The 19,521-nt window shown below is 52.6% G+C and overlaps 1 protein-coding gene and 2 long non-coding RNA genes across 9 annotated transcripts in view; 2 read left to right on the forward strand and 1 right to left on the reverse strand.

The window, feature by feature from the left end:
- Positions 1-35: 35 nt before the first annotated feature.
- Positions 36-16,494, reverse strand: ERBB3 (erb-b2 receptor tyrosine kinase 3). 3 transcript variants are annotated; one of them, XM_082421752.1, is made up of 28 exons: positions 16,276-16,494; positions 12,653-12,804; positions 11,947-12,133; positions 11,102-11,227; positions 10,409-10,474; positions 10,117-10,235; positions 9,867-10,008; positions 9,381-9,494; positions 9,152-9,272; positions 7,484-7,557; positions 7,254-7,344; positions 6,802-7,007; positions 6,465-6,597; positions 6,167-6,257; positions 5,788-5,942; positions 5,330-5,383; positions 4,845-4,986; positions 4,124-4,243; positions 3,900-3,998; positions 3,524-3,709; positions 3,206-3,361; positions 2,884-2,959; positions 2,555-2,701; positions 2,143-2,240; positions 1,858-2,046; positions 1,626-1,697; positions 1,122-1,416; positions 36-935 (listed from the first exon to the last, which is right to left on the reverse strand). In XM_082421752.1, exons 1-28 carry the CDS (start codon positions 16,355-16,357, stop codon positions 412-414), a joined length of 4,017 nt encoding a protein of 1,338 aa, XP_082277878.1. In that variant the 5' UTR covers positions 16,358-16,494; the 3' UTR covers positions 36-411. The 3 variants fall into 3 exon arrangements, with proteins under 3 accessions (XP_082277878.1, XP_082277880.1, XP_082277879.1); XM_082421754.1 differs by lacking the exon at positions 12,653-12,804; XM_082421753.1 differs by lacking the exon at positions 5,330-5,383.
- On the forward strand, positions 822-4,214 carry LOC309641671. Its single transcript, XR_014252729.1, has 3 exons — positions 822-959; positions 2,488-2,545; positions 4,083-4,214. It is a non-coding gene; the product is annotated as an uncharacterized lncRNA (long non-coding RNA).
- A 156-nt stretch (positions 16,495-16,650) lies between the features above and the next one.
- Positions 16,651-19,521, forward strand: part of LOC309641663 — a 35,946-nt gene continuing 33,075 nt past the window's right edge. For all 5 annotated transcript variants that reach the window (XR_014252715.1, XR_014252716.1, XR_014252717.1 and 2 more), the window contains exon 1: positions 16,651-16,771. This is a non-coding gene — a long non-coding RNA (uncharacterized lncRNA). The remainder of the gene's footprint in view (positions 16,772-19,521) is intronic.

Raw genomic sequence — 19,521 nt, forward strand, 5'->3', positions numbered from 1 at the left:
AAAAAAAAAAAAAATGAAAAAAAGAAAAAAAAAGTCTGATGGGAAACAAAGGCACACTTTAAAGCCTAGTCTCAACAGGTCAGAGTCTAAGAGAAAGGGACATGGGGAGTAATCCTTCATATCGCCAGGGAGTTCCCCCAAGGAAGTTGAGGAATGGGATTGGGAAAGCACATAAAATAGGGAAAACCATCTCCTTTCCTGGGTTTGGGAAAGAGAAAAAGTGCAAAGCTGGCTAATACCACAAGAATTTTGTGTCCAAGTGTTTAAGGCCTCCAAAGGTTGATTGGAATTGTCTAGGACTAGGGAAATGGGGCTGAGATCTGTGAGGGAGAGGGACTAAGGAGAAGAGGGGTACCCTCCAGAGGCACTAGCTGCCATCAAATGCTCCCTGAGTACCTCAGTGAGCAGGGGTTATGTTCTCTGGGCATTAGCCTTGGGGAAAAGCCGGCTATGCCAGTAATCGGGGTTATCAAAGGCAGAGTCAGTGGCTTCTAAACTACGTAGAGTTTTGAGGCGGGCATAATGGACTTGGGGGCCATGGTGTACAGGCCCCTGGAAAGCTCTCATTTCTTCATACCCTTGCTCAGCTGCTGGGCAGGCCTCCATGGCTGCATAATCCCCCCCAGGACCTCCTCCACCACGTCGCCGATTCATATATTCATAATCTTCATCTGGAGTTGTGCCAGCGTTGGGCATGGTGGGCACGGGGTTGAGCGGGCAACTCTGTGTGCTGCCCAGGGAAGCACTGAGGTCTGATCCCACATCCATGTACTCATAACCCAGCTCCTCAAGGGAACTTGGCCTAGGGGGACGAGATGGACTGCACTTTCTCCTCCGGTTCATGTATTCATACTCCTCGTCGTCGTCATCTTCTTCAGTACCCAGGACAGAACTGAGACCCACTGAAGAAAGGGTGCCTTCCCGGGAGGAGGTACCTGAGGGTTGAGAAGAGAGGCTAGGTATGTGGTATTACTTCATTGTAATAGGCAGTGAGGAGTGGGGGAGTCTTAGGAAAAAATGAATAGGGAGGGGTATGATCAGAGAAGACAGAAGGATTAAGAGGAGCCTGTGGAAGGAGGATTAGAGAAAGATTGAGGAAAGCGCTACAGAAAGTCAGGCACCTTTGAGGTGTGCATCTGGCATGACATAACCATTGACATCCTCTTCCTCTAACCCTGGTGGGGACTGTGGGGTGACAGGAGTAAGCAGGCTGTGGCGCTGGGAATGGTAGGCACTGTCTCCTCGTGGCCGTGGGCTCCGGCTCCGGCTTCTACACATGGATACCTTCTCCTGGAGCTCGGCCTCAGAGCCTGTCACATGGCCCTCCGATGACTCTGATGCCAGGCGTCCCCGTGGCACTGGGTGCAGAGAGGCTGGACGGTGGCACCGTTCACTACACCCACGAACTGCAGACTTCTAAGGAGGAAAATAATACATGGAGATTTATACAGAAATGAGGGAAGAAGAGAGATTTGTTTAGAAGGAGCTTGGGTCGTTCAGTGCCTTCTGTTTTGTAGGACACTGATTAAACCTCAGAGGTTTTTAAAGTCTCCCACACTACCCCTATCAATCCTAAGACACTGCCACCCAGCCTCTTGGCATCCTCTTAAAGAGACAGACCTTACCTGGGCAGCCTCCCCAAGATTCCCCTGGTTCATAGGCATATATCCCGATGATGGACTTACAAGGCTCTGGCTCTAGGATGAAAAAAGTGAGGAAGAAGTTTAGATTGAGAGAGAAATCTACTCACCACAGCAGCCTTTGAACAGTTAATATGGACATCTGTGGGATTCGTGAGGGCGCAGGTGTACAGAGGGCTTAGGGTGCAGAAAGTCTTGGGAAACTGGAAAATCTTACCCCACGTGGCCGAGTAAGTGTTCCAAGTGGCAGGCTAAGGGCAGAGCCTAGTGTGGTTGCCAAGTTCTGCTCCTCTGCCTCCAACTCCAGGTCTAGGTCTAGTTCTGGCTCCAGCTCTACTTCCTCCAGTTCCTTGTTTGTTAGAGCAGGGGGCTCTGCCCCAGGCGTAATTCCAGGCCCACTCTCTCTCTGTGAGGGCAGGTGGTTGATTGTTAAGGTATATCCTGGTTCCAGCCAAGTTCCCTTTTCTCTAGATCTCCTTGGCACCTCCTAATCCCCACTCACCTTTATGACCAGGTACCGTGGTGGGTCTCGGGCCATCCTGGTGAACTCATTGGCTAGTTCTTTAAAGGTTGGGCGAATGTTCTCATCAATCATCCAACCTGGGGGTAAGATGTAGGAAGGAGAGCGATAAGAGGGGAGTGGAGTAGGGAGGGAAGCTACTTAGAAAATGGCTGACGCTTTGTTCCCTCATCTTTGTGTGGGGAGCCTGACATCCACGTAGATGCCAACGGCATAAATGATGTGGAGAGTGCTTAGTGTTTATTGGGCGGAGACCATTTGGGGCATGCACCGCTGTTCTGGCTATTCACTTTTCATCACTGAGCATTGTTTATCCATGCCTTTTAGGTTTTCAGTCCAATGAAGCAATAATGGAGTAAAAAAAAAAAAAGGCTGAGATCAGCAGGTAACTCACACTTGACCATGACCATGTAGACGTCAATGGTACAGATCTGGGGCTGTGCCAACCGCTCCCCCTTCTCCAGCAGATCTGGTACTTCAGCCAGTCGCAGCCCTGCATAGGGCTCTGCCCCAAAGGTCATCAGCTCCCAAACTGTCACTCCTGGTATAGGAAGACATGACTAGTTGATGGCAAAATAGTAGACATGGGCATGCAGATGAAGGGAAGGCAGAACTTGATCTGACCCAGGATCTGAAGGGCTTAGAGATTCTAAGAAAGGGTCTCAAAAGGCATCTTTGGAATTTGGGCCAGTGATGGTATGGTGGGCATCCAGATGGACTGACCATAGCTCCAGACGTCACTCTGGTGTGTGTATTTCCCAAAGTGGATACTCTCGAGGGCCATCCACTTAATTGGAGTCTGGGGGATTAAAGACAAAGGCGTCACCAGCTGATTTCCACACATTTTCTTAGCATTTCTAAACCCATGTTCTCCATCGTTCTTTTCTTTGTTGCTCTCTAAACTTTTATTTCTGGCATCTCCAGGTTCTTCTCCTTGGACTAACCCTGCAGCATCTGCTGGCCTCTCAAAGAGACCACAGAGTGCTTCTCGTCCCCATGCTTCACTCCACCCCTGCCTCCTTACCCAGCCTTTGTGTCACCTTACCTTGGCCTCACTGTGCAGTAGCTGCTTATCATCAGGGGGCAGCAAGTCAGCAACCCCAAAATCTGCCACCTGAACTTGACTGGGTGACTTCAGTAGCACATTTCGGGCAGCCAGGTTCCTGTGCACCATACCATGTTCCTCAAGGTAGTACATTCCCTATAGGGAAGGAAGTATTCTCAAGGTTGGGGAAATTGGTCATTGAGCTTCAGAATCACCTCAAACCCTAAGGCACCTCTCAACACTTGAACCTCCTGGTCCCCTCCCTGTGGGCCCGCAGGCAGTTTCATCTTAGAACTCCTCCACTCTCCTCTCACTCACCTTGGCAATTTGTACTCCCCAGTTGAGCAGCAGCTGTGGCCCCAGTGCCCCACGGTGTTGTCTCACATGATCCAGCAGGGAGCCCAGAGGCAGGTACTGAGTGATGAGCTGCAGAGATGACCCTGGGCACAGTCCCAGCAGCCGTACAATGTGGGCATGGTCGAGGCTGCCAATGGCCAGCATATGCTAAGAGACACAAGAAGGGTCATCCTGGGAACAAACAGGGTCACATAAAACCAGACCAGGGCTCCCTCAACATTCGAAGACATCAACGTGGCTAACACAGTATCTGCTAACACAAGACTGTGCTTCTACATAATTGTATCTAATATCAACCCTCTCCTAGTGGCACACAGAACACCCTGCCTTCACTTACATCCGTCACAGCTTGAAAGCTTTGCCGTCCACTCTTGTCCTCGATGACTTTAATGCAGACTGGAATCTTGATCGATTCACCCTCAGGAATCCACACACCCTGGGAAATTTTGGGTAGGAGTCAGCCTACGGTCATTCTCCCCAGGCTAGTCCTGTCTCTGAATCTTTCTCTCCTTTGCCCTAGATCCTTTTCCCACCTCCCCAGACTTCCTGTGGGCCACTCACTTTGTGCACAGTTCCGAAGACGCCCGAGCCCAGCACTTTAAGCTTCTTCAGCTCTGTCTCTTTGAAGATTCTGGCCGAGACTTTGTTAGCCTTCTCACTGGGATCCAGAGGCTCTACGCTCTGGAACAGATGGGAAGGAGGTACTCAGGAAAGCCCACTCCCATGTCCCTCTCCAACCCCCTCCCCATAGGTGGATGCCAAGAGCAGCAAAGCCCAAAGGGGTGGGAGCAGGAAGAGGAATGTCTCTAGTCTTGGAAAGCATTGCAGGCATATGGGGGAATAAAAGACCTGAGGATTGAGGAAGTCGTTTGTGTTCATGAGACCAGAAATCAAGAGGGTCAGGTTTTCCCTTTGATGGGAGAGAGATGGTAGTACTATCACCTTGAGTACTTTTATACAGTTCTCTCTGTTTTTCAAAGCACTTTCACATACATCATCCCCTTTCACCCTTACAGCCATCTTGTAAGGATGAATGTTATTATTTCCTCTGTATACATGCATAAACTGAGGCACAGAGAAGGAAGCTAACTTATTCAAAGTCATATGGCAAATTAATGGCAAAATCAGGACTAGAATTCATGTCTCCCATTTCTCTGGCCAGAGTCCTTTCTGATGGACCATACTACCTCCTTGAAGAAAGGGATCAAAGCTCTGGGGAAGGAAGAGGATCTTAAAAGGGTGATGGTATAGGGTATGTTTCAAGGGTAAGCTAGGCACTAACCTCACCCCGTTCCAAGTAGCGCCTCATAGCCCTCTTATTCTGAATCCGGCGCCCACGCCAATAGAGAAAAGTGCTGCCCAGGATCAGGAAAATCACTGCCAATCCTACCACCACTGTTAAAGCCATTGCCAGATGGGTTTTGCTGTGGGACAGAGAAGCCCAGAATTATCCTGGGTCTACACTTCCCTTACAAATGTCATTTACACCTGTACTAAAGGTATAGCGCAGATCTGGGGCAAGAAGTTAACATTCACATCTACATATATCCTTGAGCAACGAAGGGGTTAACCTCAATCTCCACCCCAAGACTACTGCAAGTTAATCTTAGGAAGGGAAGACCAGAAGCCTGGATTCTTGTGTCCCCAAGTCCAGTGACAGTAGCCTGTATATAGAAGGCCAGAACAAATAGAGACTTAACTCTTCCCAGGAGGTAACGGCCCTTCCCCAAATATTCCCAGCTCCCTAAATCTCCAAGCCCACCATACCTGATCAGTGCCAGTGTTTGGCCTAAACAGTCTTGTAGCTCTGGTCCCTTACACCTGGAGAAGAAAGTCACCTCCTTAAATGGGAGCTTGGTAGACTTCCACGGAAAGCTCAATTCCAACAGTCTCAACGTACATTGTTTCAGACCCTACCATGGCATCCCATCCTGAAGCCCAAAGCATATCCCAAGACATGGCTCCCATCTCTGGCTCACCAATCCTCCCTGCAGCCCTCTCTTGAATGAAACTCCCCTGAGCTGAGGTTATTCCAGGTTCCCCAAATTGTAGCGTCATTTTGTGCTGTTACTGAGTTTCCCTTTCTCCAATCCTTCGCTACACAGCTGGGAGTGGTTCTTAAGTCGTAGTTCCTTTTTTCTTTCTGCTCCCCTCACCCTCTTCTTTCCCTCTAGTTCTGTACTCTTACCCCTCCACCAACACCCTTTTATCATCCCATCACTGACCCCTGGGTGCAGTTCTCATGACAGGGCCGACATTCATTCTGAGCATCTGGGTACTTGTAGATGGGGCCCTTGGCACCGAGGACTCCGAAGGGGCAGCTGCTCACACAGTGGGGCCCATCTCGAAAATGGGCACACTGGGCACAAGCATCAGAGCCCTGGGTGGAAGAGAGAAGGTCAGGAAGTATGGTATTCCAAGATCAATTCCATACTTCCCAACAAGAACTAGCCCAGCCATTTAGGATCCTCCACTCACAGACCCTAGCATTATCTGGCCTCCCTGTGCCTCTCTATGGCCTTGAAATTTGGCCATATCATTCCCTAGACCCTCCAGTGTTGCCCCACCCTCTCTCCCTTAGAGATCCTGGTGCTGCTACTGTACCGAGCCATTGCACGTGGCAGTGCCCTCCAAGGGTTGGCATTCCGGGTGGCAGGAAAAGCATTCAGCTTCATGGGCAAACTCACGAGGCTCCCTGCAGTGGGGGGCCGGGGGTAAAGGGAGGGGGGTCACTTCCAAGGCCTGACCTTTATGCTCTGATCCCCCAACCACAGGGCCTCCTACCTAATTCCCACCAAAGCATATACAGAAAGTTGTCTAAAGGCTTTCAGGTGCCACCTGAACAGCTCCATCCCTCGGGTCCATCCCCCAACCCCTTCTTGACTCTCCCCCCTCACTGTACCCATTCAGAAAGTTGCAGTGGGTCACACAGACACCTCCTCGGCTGTAGTTTCGGCAAGATAGGCACTGACTGGGGCCTGGGCCCCAGCATCCCCCAGAGGAGCACAGTGGGTCACACACTTTGCCTTCTGCCACTGGAAAGGAAGGGGTGGGTTAGGAGGAGTCTGAGGTCTCCTAACAAGCCTTTTCCTGAACTCTTGCTCGTTACTGCTTCCAGCCTAATGTCCCCCTCTCCTTGGCTCTGTCCCCCATCCCTACTCCCACTTGCAGGGCAGAGCAGCCCTTATACCCTTCTCCTGCCTGATTCCACCGCCCCGTCCGTGGGCCCTTTCCCTCACCGCAGTCTCTGCGGGGCCGATTATGCTTGATGTCCAGTCTCTCTTCCGAAGGCCCCCGAAGCAGCCTGGTCCAGTTCAAAGAATGGTGGTAGCAGAGCTGTCGATTGGCACTTATGTAGATACGCCCAGCACTAATTTCTTTCAAGGATCGGAGGCCCAGAGATGTTACATTCAAGTTCTTCATGATCAACAGTGAGAAGCCCCGGCTGAGAACAAAGAGACTGGATGAGAGGGGAGACTACAGAGGAAAAACTGAGCACACAGTGGATTCATTTCCATTCAACAAATTTGCTCTGGGCTAATCAACCCACTCAGAGGGACTCCCCCCTCCTTTAGCCTTTGCCCCATCAAACTCCCACTGTATGAGACCATGCCTTGTATTTCACTCAAGGATGCCTGAGAAACTGGGTTCTTTGGCCAGAGGTGTGACGACCTCCACACCCCTTACTCACTTGTAGAGGCTTCGGCCCCCAATGGTCGTCAGGTTGGAAAAGACACTGAAGTTGTGCATGTGGGGAGGCCAGGACTGGATGTTCAGGTAACCTGAGGGGTTGGAGAGGGGCATATGAGTGAGGAGCCTCTCTCCTTCCTTCCTCAGGTTTGCCTGGTCCCTCTCCTGATGCCTGGCACATGATTTTCTCAAGTGGTATACTCAGTAAGGGCAGCCTCTCCTCCCATTCACCTGTGATCTCCCGCACTGTCCGGAAGACACTGAGCTTCTCAGGGTCCAGAGCAGGGATCTTGTGCCAGGGGTCTCTGAGGAGAACAGTAAAAACCAGTCAACAAGGTAGAGGCATAACCAAGTAGCAGTGAGCACGCCTAGCCTCAGAACTTTGTTTCCAAATAGCGTTCTCCACTAAAAGGAAACAGGACTCTTGGGAGAAATGGCTGAGGCAGGAGAAATATAATATGGGCCTACAGCATCCTGTGCAAAAAAGTAAGGAAATGCTCAAAGCATGAGGGGTATACGCCCAAAGAACACAGGAGCCATCATGAAGGGGCCCCACAATGAGCAGACCAAGGACAACTGGAATAACGATTGTAAGAGACTCTGAAATGTTGACTAAAACAAGTATCCACACAGATTAAACACACAAGTAAGTAAATAAACAGGAAGGGAAGGCTCTCCCTAACACGAGAATGCCAACAAATAAATATAGGAGGAATAATGGAGTTAGAAAATCATCATTTGGCAATTCTCATAAAAACTGCTTCAGGCAAATATCTCCCCACAAGATACTTATTAATTTGCAAAGGGAAAATAGTAACTTTACAGTAGAAAAGCTGGCAGACGCCACCTTAACCAAGTGACCAGAGGTATCATCACCAATGATGGAACAAATCAACATCATGTGCCTCCTTGATACGATGCACTGAGAATACATCTATAGTATTCCTATCAAAAATGCATAACTTGAATCTAAGTGTGAGGCAACATTAGATAAACCCCAACTGAGGAACATACTACCAATCACCTGACCTATACTCATCAGCAATGTCAAGGTCATGAACTGTGATAGATTAAAGGAGACTGAAGAGACACCAAATGTAAATGTATGATCCAGGACATGAGCAAGACAATTATCGAAATCTGATTAAGGTCTGTAGATTAGATAACATTTTATATCAAAGCTAATTTCCCGATTTAAACAATTGTACTATGGTTTTGTAAGAAAATGTTCTTGTTTTCAAGGAATACACACTGAAATGCAACTGGGGTGAGGGGACACCATGTCTGGAAATTTACCTTCAAGTGGTTCAGAAAAACAAGAGCATGTATAGTGTGTGTGGTGTGTAGAGACAAATGATAAAGCATGTGGTACATTGGTAACATTTGGGGGATCTGAATAAAGAGTGTATGGGAAATCTTTATACCATTTTTTGCAACTTTCGATCTAAAATTTTGTCCAAAGTAGACAGGTGGCCCTAACGTTTCACACACTCACACCCACACCCACACACACTCACTCACTCACTGTAAATGCTGTCCTATGGATTAGAATGTCCCTTTGCTCTTTGTGGCTCCAAACCAAGAAGCAGAACTAGGGGAAACAGCTGGAAGTCATGAGAGATTTTTATCTAATTTAAGTAAGAACATTTAGAAACCTTTAAGAAGGAGGACACAGTGTCCCTGTCCCTTGCCACTCAGCTGGCTGGATTGCTTACGGGTATCTCTGAGGGGATTCAAGCCCTGGCTGGGGAGTTCAGCACTGTCAGGTCCTTTGTGACCTCTAAGATTTTATGATCTAGATTCCTGATCAGCTCCACATACGAAGGCTTGAACCAATGCAATGAACCGTGAGCCGGTGGATGGGGTGGGGGGTCAGGGGATGAAAGCAGAATCTCTAACCCATTGAGGCCAGTGATAAGAAAGTCCAGGTTGCCCAGGATCTTGGTGCAGTTCACAAATCCATCAATGTTGCTTGAGTCCACAGTCTGGAAGCGGCTCCCAGAGCCCGTCCCCTCACAAGCTGTAAACACAGAAGAGGCTCACTGGGGAGGCGGTGTGGCGGGTGGAGTCTGAGTAGTCTCAGGGGAAAGGGTATCTCTTCACCAACTCCTTACCATCTCTTACTCACCTTTGGGGCACAGACCCCCACAAGGTTCACACATCTTGAGTCCATTTTTATCTACTTCCATCTTGTCAGGAGGACAAGCCCTGACACAAGATGTTTGATCCACCACAAAGTTATCTAGGAGGGAGGAGGGCACCATTAGAGATGAGGGAGGAACACTGCCAACTACCAACTGAACCTCCTTCCTCCTGCTCTGCACTGCATTTGCTCCAATCGACCACCCGAGGTTCCTTAAGTGCTGTCTCATGGATTAGAAAGGCCCTTTGCTCTTTGGATCCAAAAAGCAGAACTAGGAGCAATTGCTGGAAGTCATGGGGAGATAGATGCGGGAACAGGACATAGGGGTCATTCATTAGGGGTGACTAGATGATCACAACCAATTGCCCTCTATATCCTCTATTAACCACCCAACTTGATCCATTTTGACTCCTAAAATTTCATCTAAAATCCTGGTTCCACTACCATTGTTCCTTCCCTTCAGACACTTACGGGGACAGCTGGCTACACAAACTCCTCCATACTGATACTTGGTGTGGGGATTGGGTTCCAGCTGGAAAGTTAGCTTGTTGTAGACAAGAGGCTGTGGACACTGGCGTACACAGGCTCCACTGTCATTGAAGAGCCGGCAGGCCTAGGAACACAGAAGGCTCATAAGACTCATGTTACATATGGACTCCTACTTCCTCCCCAAAGCCCACATCCCATTTCAGAACAGGCAAGCGGTGGTAACAGTACGTACAAAGCAGTCTGTGTCCTGAGGGCCTGAGCAGCCCCCTGCACACTCGTCGTGGCAGCACTGGTTGGGGTTCGGCCCAAAGCAGTGACCATTACACTGAGGGGCACAGATGGTCTTGGTCACTACGGACGGAGAGAAAGCACAGCTGTCAGGGCTCACGGGACTGTATTCTGACGCTATCTCTCACCCTCTTGCCTTATAGGCTCATCGCTACCCCCGTGTCGACACAGGCTGGGGTGGGCAAGGATATGAAAGTGTATATGAGTTTGAAGTCTTTAAAATGAAGTAAACCCACGTGTCTGGCAGTCTTCTGGTCCAGGACCCCAGCATCGCCCCTTGCAGACCTCATGACAGGGGGGACCTGGTTGGGAGGGAAAGTAGCACAAGCGGCTGTCAAAAAGCCTTGCTCAAATCAACAGGGTATGATGTCAGCACACAGGCACCCAGTCCCGGGAAGCGAAGAGCCAGAGCAGCATCCCTCCTTGCCCCAGCGGAGCTGGGCTGGGCTCAAGTGAACCTGTCAGCAAGGGGTGGAGCCGCGCCTCCACACCACCCACAGGGCAGCTGAGGGGAGGGCCCGGGGCACATGCCTCACTCAACCCAGTCCCAACCCAGGAATTTGGTTCTTGGCAAATTAAACCCAGTAGGAATATGTGTGAGTGAGAGGATAGGGAGCGGCAGACTGCGGTCAGGGCTAGGTAGGTTCCAAGAAGGAAGGATGTTGGAGTGGAAAGAGAAATGGATGTGGAGTCCAGAGACCTGGCTTCCCACTCAGAGCACAGCGCTCTTTAGCCCCTTTCCTTCGCACGCTGCTTCTGCGGTTCGCGTTCTAGGGGACTGACCTGCTCCCTCCTGGCAGGCTGCTTGGGTTAGAGCCTGAGGTTTGTTCAGTGGCAGCTGGGTTCACATTAGGGACATATTGATGAGGGGAAAGGAGCCACTCTGGTTGGGTGGGGGCAGGGGGGCAGTCTTGATCACGGCCACTCACAGGTCCTGCCATTGTCCTTCACCACTATCTCGGCGTCTCGGTCCCGCACGATGTCCCTCCAGTCAACTGTGTCCATGTGACAAAGTTTATCATTCTTCTCAATGTAAACGCCCCCTGACAGAATCTCTGAGGTAGGGAAGAGACGTGCCAGGGTCAAGGGCTAGTCAGGGAAGTCCTCCTTTTCCCTGCCTCTCCACCAGTCTGAAAGGCCACCCGAGTCAGGAGCAGAGGACATGGGGCAGACGGATATGTCCAATTAAATCCAAACTGCAGAGGAGGCGCGCCTCGTAAGAGGAGGAGCAGGCCAAAAGAAAGTCCTGCCTCCTCAGACACCTGTCCAGATCCGGTTTAGCGAGTGGGGGAGGGGACGGGAAAGGAGAGTAGATCCCTGACTCAAATCCACACCTCCCCACCCCCGCGTGCCCTACCTGTGTGTTTTTCAACTGACTGGGGCAGGCAGAATTAGACGGTGGCCAGGCGGTATTTAACCCCTCTAGTCCTCCAGCTTGGGGCGACTTGTGAGGGCGGGAGGGAGGATTCCCATCCCCAGGGAAGGAGGGACATCAAGGGACACTGCACTCGGAAGTCAGAGGAATGTGTAACAGCCTCAGCTCCAAATGCAGCCCCACCAGGACATAAGGACCCTCCCCGGGGACAGATGCCTCAGCTCCCTGTTAGGGCCCTCTATCATTTAAGGAGGAGTGGACCTTTAGACCGTGGTGGTCAAGGTGGTGGGCACCTTGAACGGGGGTACTTGGAGGGAGCAGTCTTGGGTCATCATCAAAGAGGCACCTGTCAGCAGGTTGGCTGAGGGGCAGGCCTGGAAGGAATCACCAGGAACTGACCAGTGAGCTGAGTAAAGCGGAGCTGGCGCAGAGCATGGCTGGAGTTGGTGTTGTAGTTCAACATGACAAAGATGGCAAACTTCCCATCGTAGACCTGGGTCCCCCGCACCACTCGGAGGTTGGGCAGTGGCAGCGTAGAGAACTCATTCATGGCCACAAGGACGTAGCCGGTCACTTCTCGGATCCACTGTGATGGAGCAGATCGTGTGGGTGAGAGGGAGAGCGGGGCAAGAAGTCTCAATCCCCTTTCCCTCCCTAAGGCACTGAGGAAGCTCTAACTGCTCTAATTTTTACCAAGTCCTGTTTTGGAGTAGGGAGTAGCAGGTGCCACACGACTTCTGCAAGTGAAGACAAGCTGCAGAAATGACCGAGGAATTCTAGGCTCCTAGCCTTTCCTTCTCAGGGCTCCTCAGGCCAGGAGGGTCCTTGCTTATCCCTTCCTCACCTCCCCAGGTGCCTCTTGGTCCCTGGTGCAGAACCCCACCCTGCCCCTGCCTCCTTCTCAGGGCCAGACCCTGTGCATCCCCGGCTACAGCGACCAGTCCACAGGCCCCAGACTCCAATCATTGCCCCATAAACACACTGGCTTGGATCTTAGGAACCATGGAGTCTTAGGAATGCTCAACTCCAGCCCTGAGGACAGGAAAGACGCTTCTGTAGGGAGCACAAGGGGGAAGAGGTCGAGGAAGGAGGTCTGCACTCTAACCTGCAGGAAGGAGAGGTCAGCATTATGTCCTGTGAGCACGATCTCCAGGTTCCCCATCACCACCTCACACCTCTCGTAGAGCTTGTACAGTGTCTGGTACTGGTTCTCGGCATCGCCGGTCACACTCAGCCCATTCAGAGTCCCAGGGCACACTGTTCCAAGTGGAGGTAAGAATGGCAGAGGCCTGGACACAAGTTTTCAGCCCCATCCCCCAAGACCACCCCTTGGTTGCCCTCTTCCAGTAACATTTAGCACGATCAGAGGCAGCTGCCTCCAACCCTCCGCCCTAGAGGCAGATGCCAAGGCCAGACTGAGAGCCTAAACTTCCTCTTTTCCCAGAATCCCTTCACTGGCCCCCTGAACAGGAATGTGAAGAGATTTCCTTTTCCCACCTGGGCCTCCTCTGTGCCTCTACTGGGTACTACTTTAGGTGCTAAGGAGTTAATCAAGGAGGATGAGGGGTTGTTTTCCCCTCCCTAGAAAGAAGTTAGAAAAGGACCACAGCTTGGTTACCCTCCTCTTCCCTTCCCCCGCTCCAACCAGGGCACTTCTCTACCCCCATCCTGCCTCTCTAGGTCCTGGAATAAATATCTCTTTGGGGCAGCACACAGCCCCTATTGTGTCTACTGAGGGTGGGATGGGGGCAGAGGGCGGGGGCAGTGCCTGGGGCCACGGTCCGGCCCACAATGAGGCGATTCTATTTAGGAGGAGGGGGCTGCCCCACCCTGTCCCCAGACACCCTGTCCTCAGCCGCAGCCCCCCTCTCGCCTCAAGCCTTGGGCTCAGACGAGTGACCTCACTGGCAGGGGGCCTCTGGTGGTGGCGTGGGGGGCTCAGTGTGAGCTCTGTCTTTAAAGCTGGAAGATAGGGAGCTGACTGCCCACCTCGCACCCCCTTCCTAAACTCTGGCTTTCCTCTCACTCCTTTCCCCATCCCAGCCCACTCCAGCTCCCTCAGCATCACACTTTCCAGCTCTAGAGTATTTTTCAGCAAATACAGAGAAGCCGGATGGAAACAGCAGCCGACTGCCTCCATTCTAAGCCTTCTACCCAAGTTCATTGTCAGAGGAGATTCATTAAGAAGCCTTCCAACATGGCACTCTCACTCACATTAGGGAGAGCCTAGACTTGAGGTACATGAGGCATGTCAGTCTTGGGGGTTCACTTTACTTTGTAAGTATGGAGGACATAGGGGCCATGGGAAATGTTGGACCCTGAAGCCCTACCCCTGTCTCTCCTCTGGCTCAGTGAAAGACTGCGGGGAGGGGGGGTAGATACCACCTGTCCCAGCCACCCTTCCCTGAGGCAGTGGCAGCCTAGTGGGAGGCAGGAGTGAATGGAGAGAGGGAGATTGGTGAGGCCCCAACCCCTCCTCCTAGATGCACCCCTAGTCTGACCACCTGACCTTTGAAGGGCTCCCATTCCCTATCACACCCCATGAAGGGAAAGGGGTGAGCTAGACCCAGCAGAGGGGTAAACAGGCTGGGAGCTCCCAGAGGAGCCTGGGAACTCTAGGGTCCTTGGGTTGAAAACGAAACGACTAGGAGGTTAGTCGTTTCTGGAACAGCGCCACCCCAACCCCCTTCCTGGCAGGACACCCCCTCTTCCAAGTCAAGGCGCCAACCCTTCTCCCCAGATAAGGGAGGAGCCAAGATTTCTGCACAGGGAAGTGGGGTGTGTGCGTGTACACACACACACACACACACACACACACAAGTACTCGTACACATACACAGGTCCCCTACTGGCCCAGAAATCTACACTGGTTCTGTCCTTGGGTTTCCTTATTTGGAAGTATTTCAGGTGGCCCCATCCATTCCACCTGCCCATATGTGTTTGTGCAAACTTTGTGTCTGTGCTTGGGAGGCTACAGTGCTCGAGGTCCCAGTTCCCTGCCACCCTGAGGGTAAAGTCCATATTACACAAATAGGAGCAAAGGGCTGGGTGGGAAGAGAGTATGAACAACACCTCTGAGGAGGAACCAGGCAGCCTGGGGAGGAGAGGAGGGGTAGGGGAATTAGAAAGTCCCTGCTATACGCAGGGATTAGGGGCACAGGGAGGGCCTGTGGCACAGACCCCCCTTTGGTAAAGAGCACTGGGGTGGGTCACAGCAAGAATCTCCAGCCCCTCCTTAACCAGAGGCCTCCTCTCCAAAGTCCCCCACCCCCCATCACAGCCAGGACAAAGGGGCTATAGAAGGACTGAGACAGGGCCGGATGCCCAGAGGCTGCAGGATCCAGATAAAGGGTAAAGAGACCCAACCATGCCTGCCTCCTGTCTCCCTCAGGGAAGGTGGCCAGGATCTGGGACTCCTGGGTTCCCGGCTGAAGATTCCAGGGGTCTGGATGAGACAGTGATACAGTCACTTTACTCAGTCTCTCCCACTCCAATCCCCAGACCCCCGCCCTCCACCAGCTGGGAGTGTTCACATCTCAAGATCCCAGGGTCTAAATTTAGGCCCAGCAACTGTGAGGGAAGCACAGGTGTTTCTCCCACTCCCACCCTGGGGAAGGGGCCCTGACTGTGCCAAACCCCAAGCTGAAATCTGGGGGGAGGGGAGGAAATCAACAGGGTTCCTCCAATGCCAGCAACCCCAGCACCCCTCAGGTGTCCATGGTCCCAGAGACACCCCAAAGAGGTGGGCTCAGCTGGCATGGGAGTGGGAGGAGGAACAGAGGAGCAATCTGACTCTCGTCTAGACTGCTAGAGACAGCCAGACAATAAACAGAATGGGGGTGGGGGTGACGCTGGGCCTAAGAAGGACCCCCCCCCCCAAGGACAGGGGGCTCAGAAGACAGGACAGGTGTCCTGTTGGCCCTCAGGTTGGGGATAGAAAAGACAGAGAAATAGCATCTGGAAGTCCTTGACCCTATAGCTCCTGGCTCAGTGCTTTGTACATAGTAGATGCTCAATAAGTATTAGTTGAATTGATCTGGGTCTTGACAATAAAAGTTTGGTCAAGTCGGGGACCAGCTAACTTTATTATTTTGAGAGAAAGAGGCCAGTCAGCCTCTGCAGGGCCTCTCACCCTGCTGTCACCTGGACTTGGCCCTTGGGTTAATCTCAGCTCTCCACAGGGCAGGCCCACTCACGGAAGAGGAGGTGCCTCTCTTGTTTTCCAACACTAGACAACAACAACCTCCCCCCTTCCACAGCTCCGCCCTGCCGGCAAAACAACAAAACTGGAGGTTTTTGAGCCCCTGGGGGCAGGAGGTTGGGAGCAAACCGAGACACCCCCCTTCCCTGCCCCGCTCTTTCCAAGATCTCCACCTCCAATCATCCCCTCACGTTTACAGAATGGAGGTCCCAGCTCCCCTCCCTGCAGGGCCCCTCAGAAGAGTGAACTGTTTCAGCATCAGCCCTATCCGGAGAGACAAATCAGAGGGTCCGCGACACGGCAGGGAGGAGGTGGCCGGGGCAAGGTAGTGGTCCTGGAATCCCGTCCCCGCCCGGACCACGCCGAGAACCTGATCCTGACGGTCTCCACCCAGGGGGCCCCAGCGCGCCAGGGCTCCGCACCCCCAGCCTCGTACAGCCCGAGCTCCTGCCCCTGGCCTCCGGCACCCCGCGAATTTGGCTCGGAATCCCAGGTTCCGAGCCTGCCGGTGCTCCCGCGCCGCTTACCTGCCTGCGAGTTGCCCACCTCGGAGCCCCGGGCCAGGCTGAGGAGGAAGCCCAGCACCTGCAGAGCCCCGTTCGCTCTCATGACTCCAGCGGAGAGTGAGGGGAGCCCAGCCCAATCCGGCCGGGGGGCGGCCCTGGGCTAGGACATCTAAGCGGAGCCACCTGAGCCGCCGGAGACTTGGTAGCGGCAGCAGAGGAGGCTGCAAACTGCAACCGGAGCCGGAGCCGGAGTTTGGGGCGGAATGGCAGGGGAGGGGTGTAGTCTGCAAGGGAGCGCAGGGGGAGGGGGTGAGTCTCGGCCGCGCCCCCTCGGGCGCGAGGCTGGAGTAGCGATTGCTGGAGCCTCGGCGGCCCGCCCCGAGCGCGCCCCACGCCCCAGTGCCCGGCAACTTGGCCGCGCAGATCCAGTACGGGTCTCGCCCTAATTTTTCTCCGGGAGCTGAAGTAAGGGCAGGCCAAGATTCCAAACGCCCCCAAATGCTTCCAAAGGAGAAAGGTAATGGGGGTGGGGAGAGCGCTCCAAAGCCCGACCCCCTGCAAGTTGGCCTCGCCCACTAACCAAATCACTCAACTCCCCTAGCCGGTTGGGTCACTTGGGGGATTTTCCGTCTGAATGTGAATGTTTCTCTCCGAGTGTGTTTTTCAGGGGGAGGGTGTTTTTGCCGCCCGCTCAGGCCACCTCAGTTTCCCCGGAACCGCCTCGAAACCCCATAACTCATGCACCCTGCCGAGGAACCCGAGCCCCAGAGGCCGCGTGAAATTGCAGTGTCTCCGGCCGCTTCCTCCTCCAGACCCGGCGCCGGCCCGGCCTCTCCCGGGGATTTGGTTGGGGGGCGGGGGTGGCTTCCAGCCTGGGAACAGACCCCGAAGCCCGCCTTTTCACTTCCACTCCGGGAGGGGCTCCCGCACCTGTCGCCGTCCCCTCTGCTGCCCCCCAAGGCCGCCTGGGAGAACAGCTGCCTCCCCTTGCACACTGGGGTCGGACCGCGCCGTCGGGGCGGCCAGCGTTCCCACCACAGGCGCTCACTTTCCCAGGCCTTCCGGGCCCGGGCTCTCGCTGGAGAGGAGAAGGAGGGGGACGCGGAGAGGGCACTAGAGACTGCGTCTCCGAAAGGCATGAACCCTGGGCACCTCCAGCACCAGCTCCGGGATTCTGGCCATAGGCGTTGGGGCGCACCGCGAGGGGCTGCCCCAAACCCAGCCAGACTCCAAGTGGATCCGACGGGCACCCCCTGGTGCCCAACCGGCGGCAGTGAGGCCCCACACGGCGTTGCATTCCGGATCTTGCCCAGAGAGCCTAAGTATCTTCCCCGGAGTTTCAAGCCTGAAGACTTCAAGAACATTTGGACTTTGATTAAGAAAAATCCCGCCTCTCACTCCGACCAAAGATTACTGGCTAAAATTCTTTAAACTTGCTTTGTATTGATCTGCATCCTAGAGGGCCCATTCTCTGGGGAGGCTACCTCTCTGGAGGCTACCTTTGCCCTCTGGGCGTTGATCTTGCCCTGACCACTTACATAACAGTCATAATAGTAATAGCAACATTAACATATACATACATATACCACGTCGTTTTCAAGTGCTTCCTCAACTTAGAGAATGTTTCACTTAACATAAAAATTATTTGAGCTGGGGACATCACTCTAGTTTACAGAACTGGAAATGTGGGACTACTCCAAGGTCATCCACCCGGTGACAATGCTGAGATGATCAGGTGACCAGAAGGAGGGACTCCGGTTTCTGCCTAGGATTTCGTATGTCACTCCAAGACTGGAGCGTCACCTGCTCAGAATCAAACTCCCGTGATAACTGAGCTAATACCACTTAAGGGACCTTTCATTTTATCGCTCATCCACCTTGACCTAGTTAGTCTTCAGGCTCTGGTTCTGAAGGAGGAAACCCTCCTTAGTTTCTTTGTTTGTAGAGCAGTCATATTTACTTAAAGGTTGTCATCTGTATTTACTGAGAAAAGACAGGGAGGTCTTCATTACTGAAAGCTAGCTGTATTTCTTCCTATTATCACCAACCATAACCCTACCCTCCCCAACTAGATACCCAGGTGTGCTTGCTGATATCCATTCTTCAATACACTATGCTAAACAGCAGGGACGTAAACACTGGATAAAGCTGACAAGTAAGGGGCCATCTCTGTTGGGTGCTGCCCTGACTCAATAAATGAAGGAAGGGACGCTTTATTTACGAACGCTCTCTGCAGTTATCCAGCATCCCTTTATTTTTCCTTACTCTTAGATGATAACTTTGATTCTTGTTTTACTGTGAAAGTAATCAAAAGAAAACATCCTTATCTATCTAACACCAATCTGGCCAAATTACCTCCCTCCTCACTTACGTATTCTGACTTCCATCTTGTTTCAGTGAATTGTCATTGCTGCTATTTAAGCTAACTGTCACTCTCCCATTCCCATCCCTCACCCCACCCTCACCCCCACCCTCCAGTTCTACACCTCAGTCCATTTCTTTTTTTTTTAAATTAATTAATTAATTTATTTATTTATTTTTGGCTGCATTGGGTCTTCGTTGCTGCACGTGGCCTTCTTTAGTTGTGGCGAGCGGGGGCTACTCTTTGTTGCGGTGCGCGGGCTTCTCATTGCAGCGGCTTCTCTTGTTCCGGAGCTTGGGCTCTAGGCACGCAGGCTTCAGTAGTTGTGGCACGTGGGCTCAGTAGTTATGGCTCGCGGGCTCTAGAGCGCCGGATCAGTAGTGGTGGCGCACAGGCTTAGTTGCTCCGCGGCATGTGGGATCTTCCGGGACCAGAGCTCAAACCCGTGTCGCCTGCACTGGCAGGCGGATTCTTAACCACTGCGCCACCAGGGAAGCCCCGTCAGTCCATTTCTTCTTGTTTTTTTCCTGTATTAGCCCCTTTCTCCTGTATTATCAATTTTTCTCTCTACTAGATAATTCCTATTAGCATACAAGTGTGCTGTAATATCTACCATCTTAAAAAAAATAAAACAGGGCTTCCCTGGTGGCGCAGTGGTTGAGAATCTGCCTGCCAATGCAGGGGACACGGGTTCAAGCCCTGGTCTGGGAAGATCCCACATGCCACAGAGCAACTAAGCCCGTGAGCCACAATTGCTGAGCCTGTGCGTCTGGAGCCTGTGCTCCGCAACAAGAGAGGCCGCGATAGTGAGAGGCCCGCGCACCGCGATGAAGAGTGGCCCCCGCTTGCCGCAACTGGAGAAGGCCCTTGCACAGAAACGAAGACCCAACACAGCCATAAATAAA

This window comes from Balaenoptera physalus, assembly GCF_965194825.1.
Source record: "Balaenoptera physalus genome assembly, chromosome: 13".
NCBI classification, from domain to species: domain Eukaryota; kingdom Metazoa; phylum Chordata; class Mammalia; order Artiodactyla; family Balaenopteridae; genus Balaenoptera; species Balaenoptera physalus.

Bases quoted from the DNA above. Each gene is read 5' to 3' on its own strand.
- ERBB3 (XM_082421752.1), bottom strand. From the start codon at position 16,357: ATGAGAGCGAACGGGGCTCTGCAGGTGCTGGGCTTCCTCCTCAGCCTG. The intron at 6,598-6,801 runs GTGAGGGAAAGG...CTTCCTTTCCAG, and splicing joins TCGGCCCCGCAGAGACTGCG to TGGCAGAAGGCAAAGTGTGT. The intron at 2,702-2,883 runs GTCAGTCCATCT...TTCCTATACCAG, and splicing joins GAGTGACGTCTGGAGCTATG to GAGTGACAGTTTGGGAGCTG.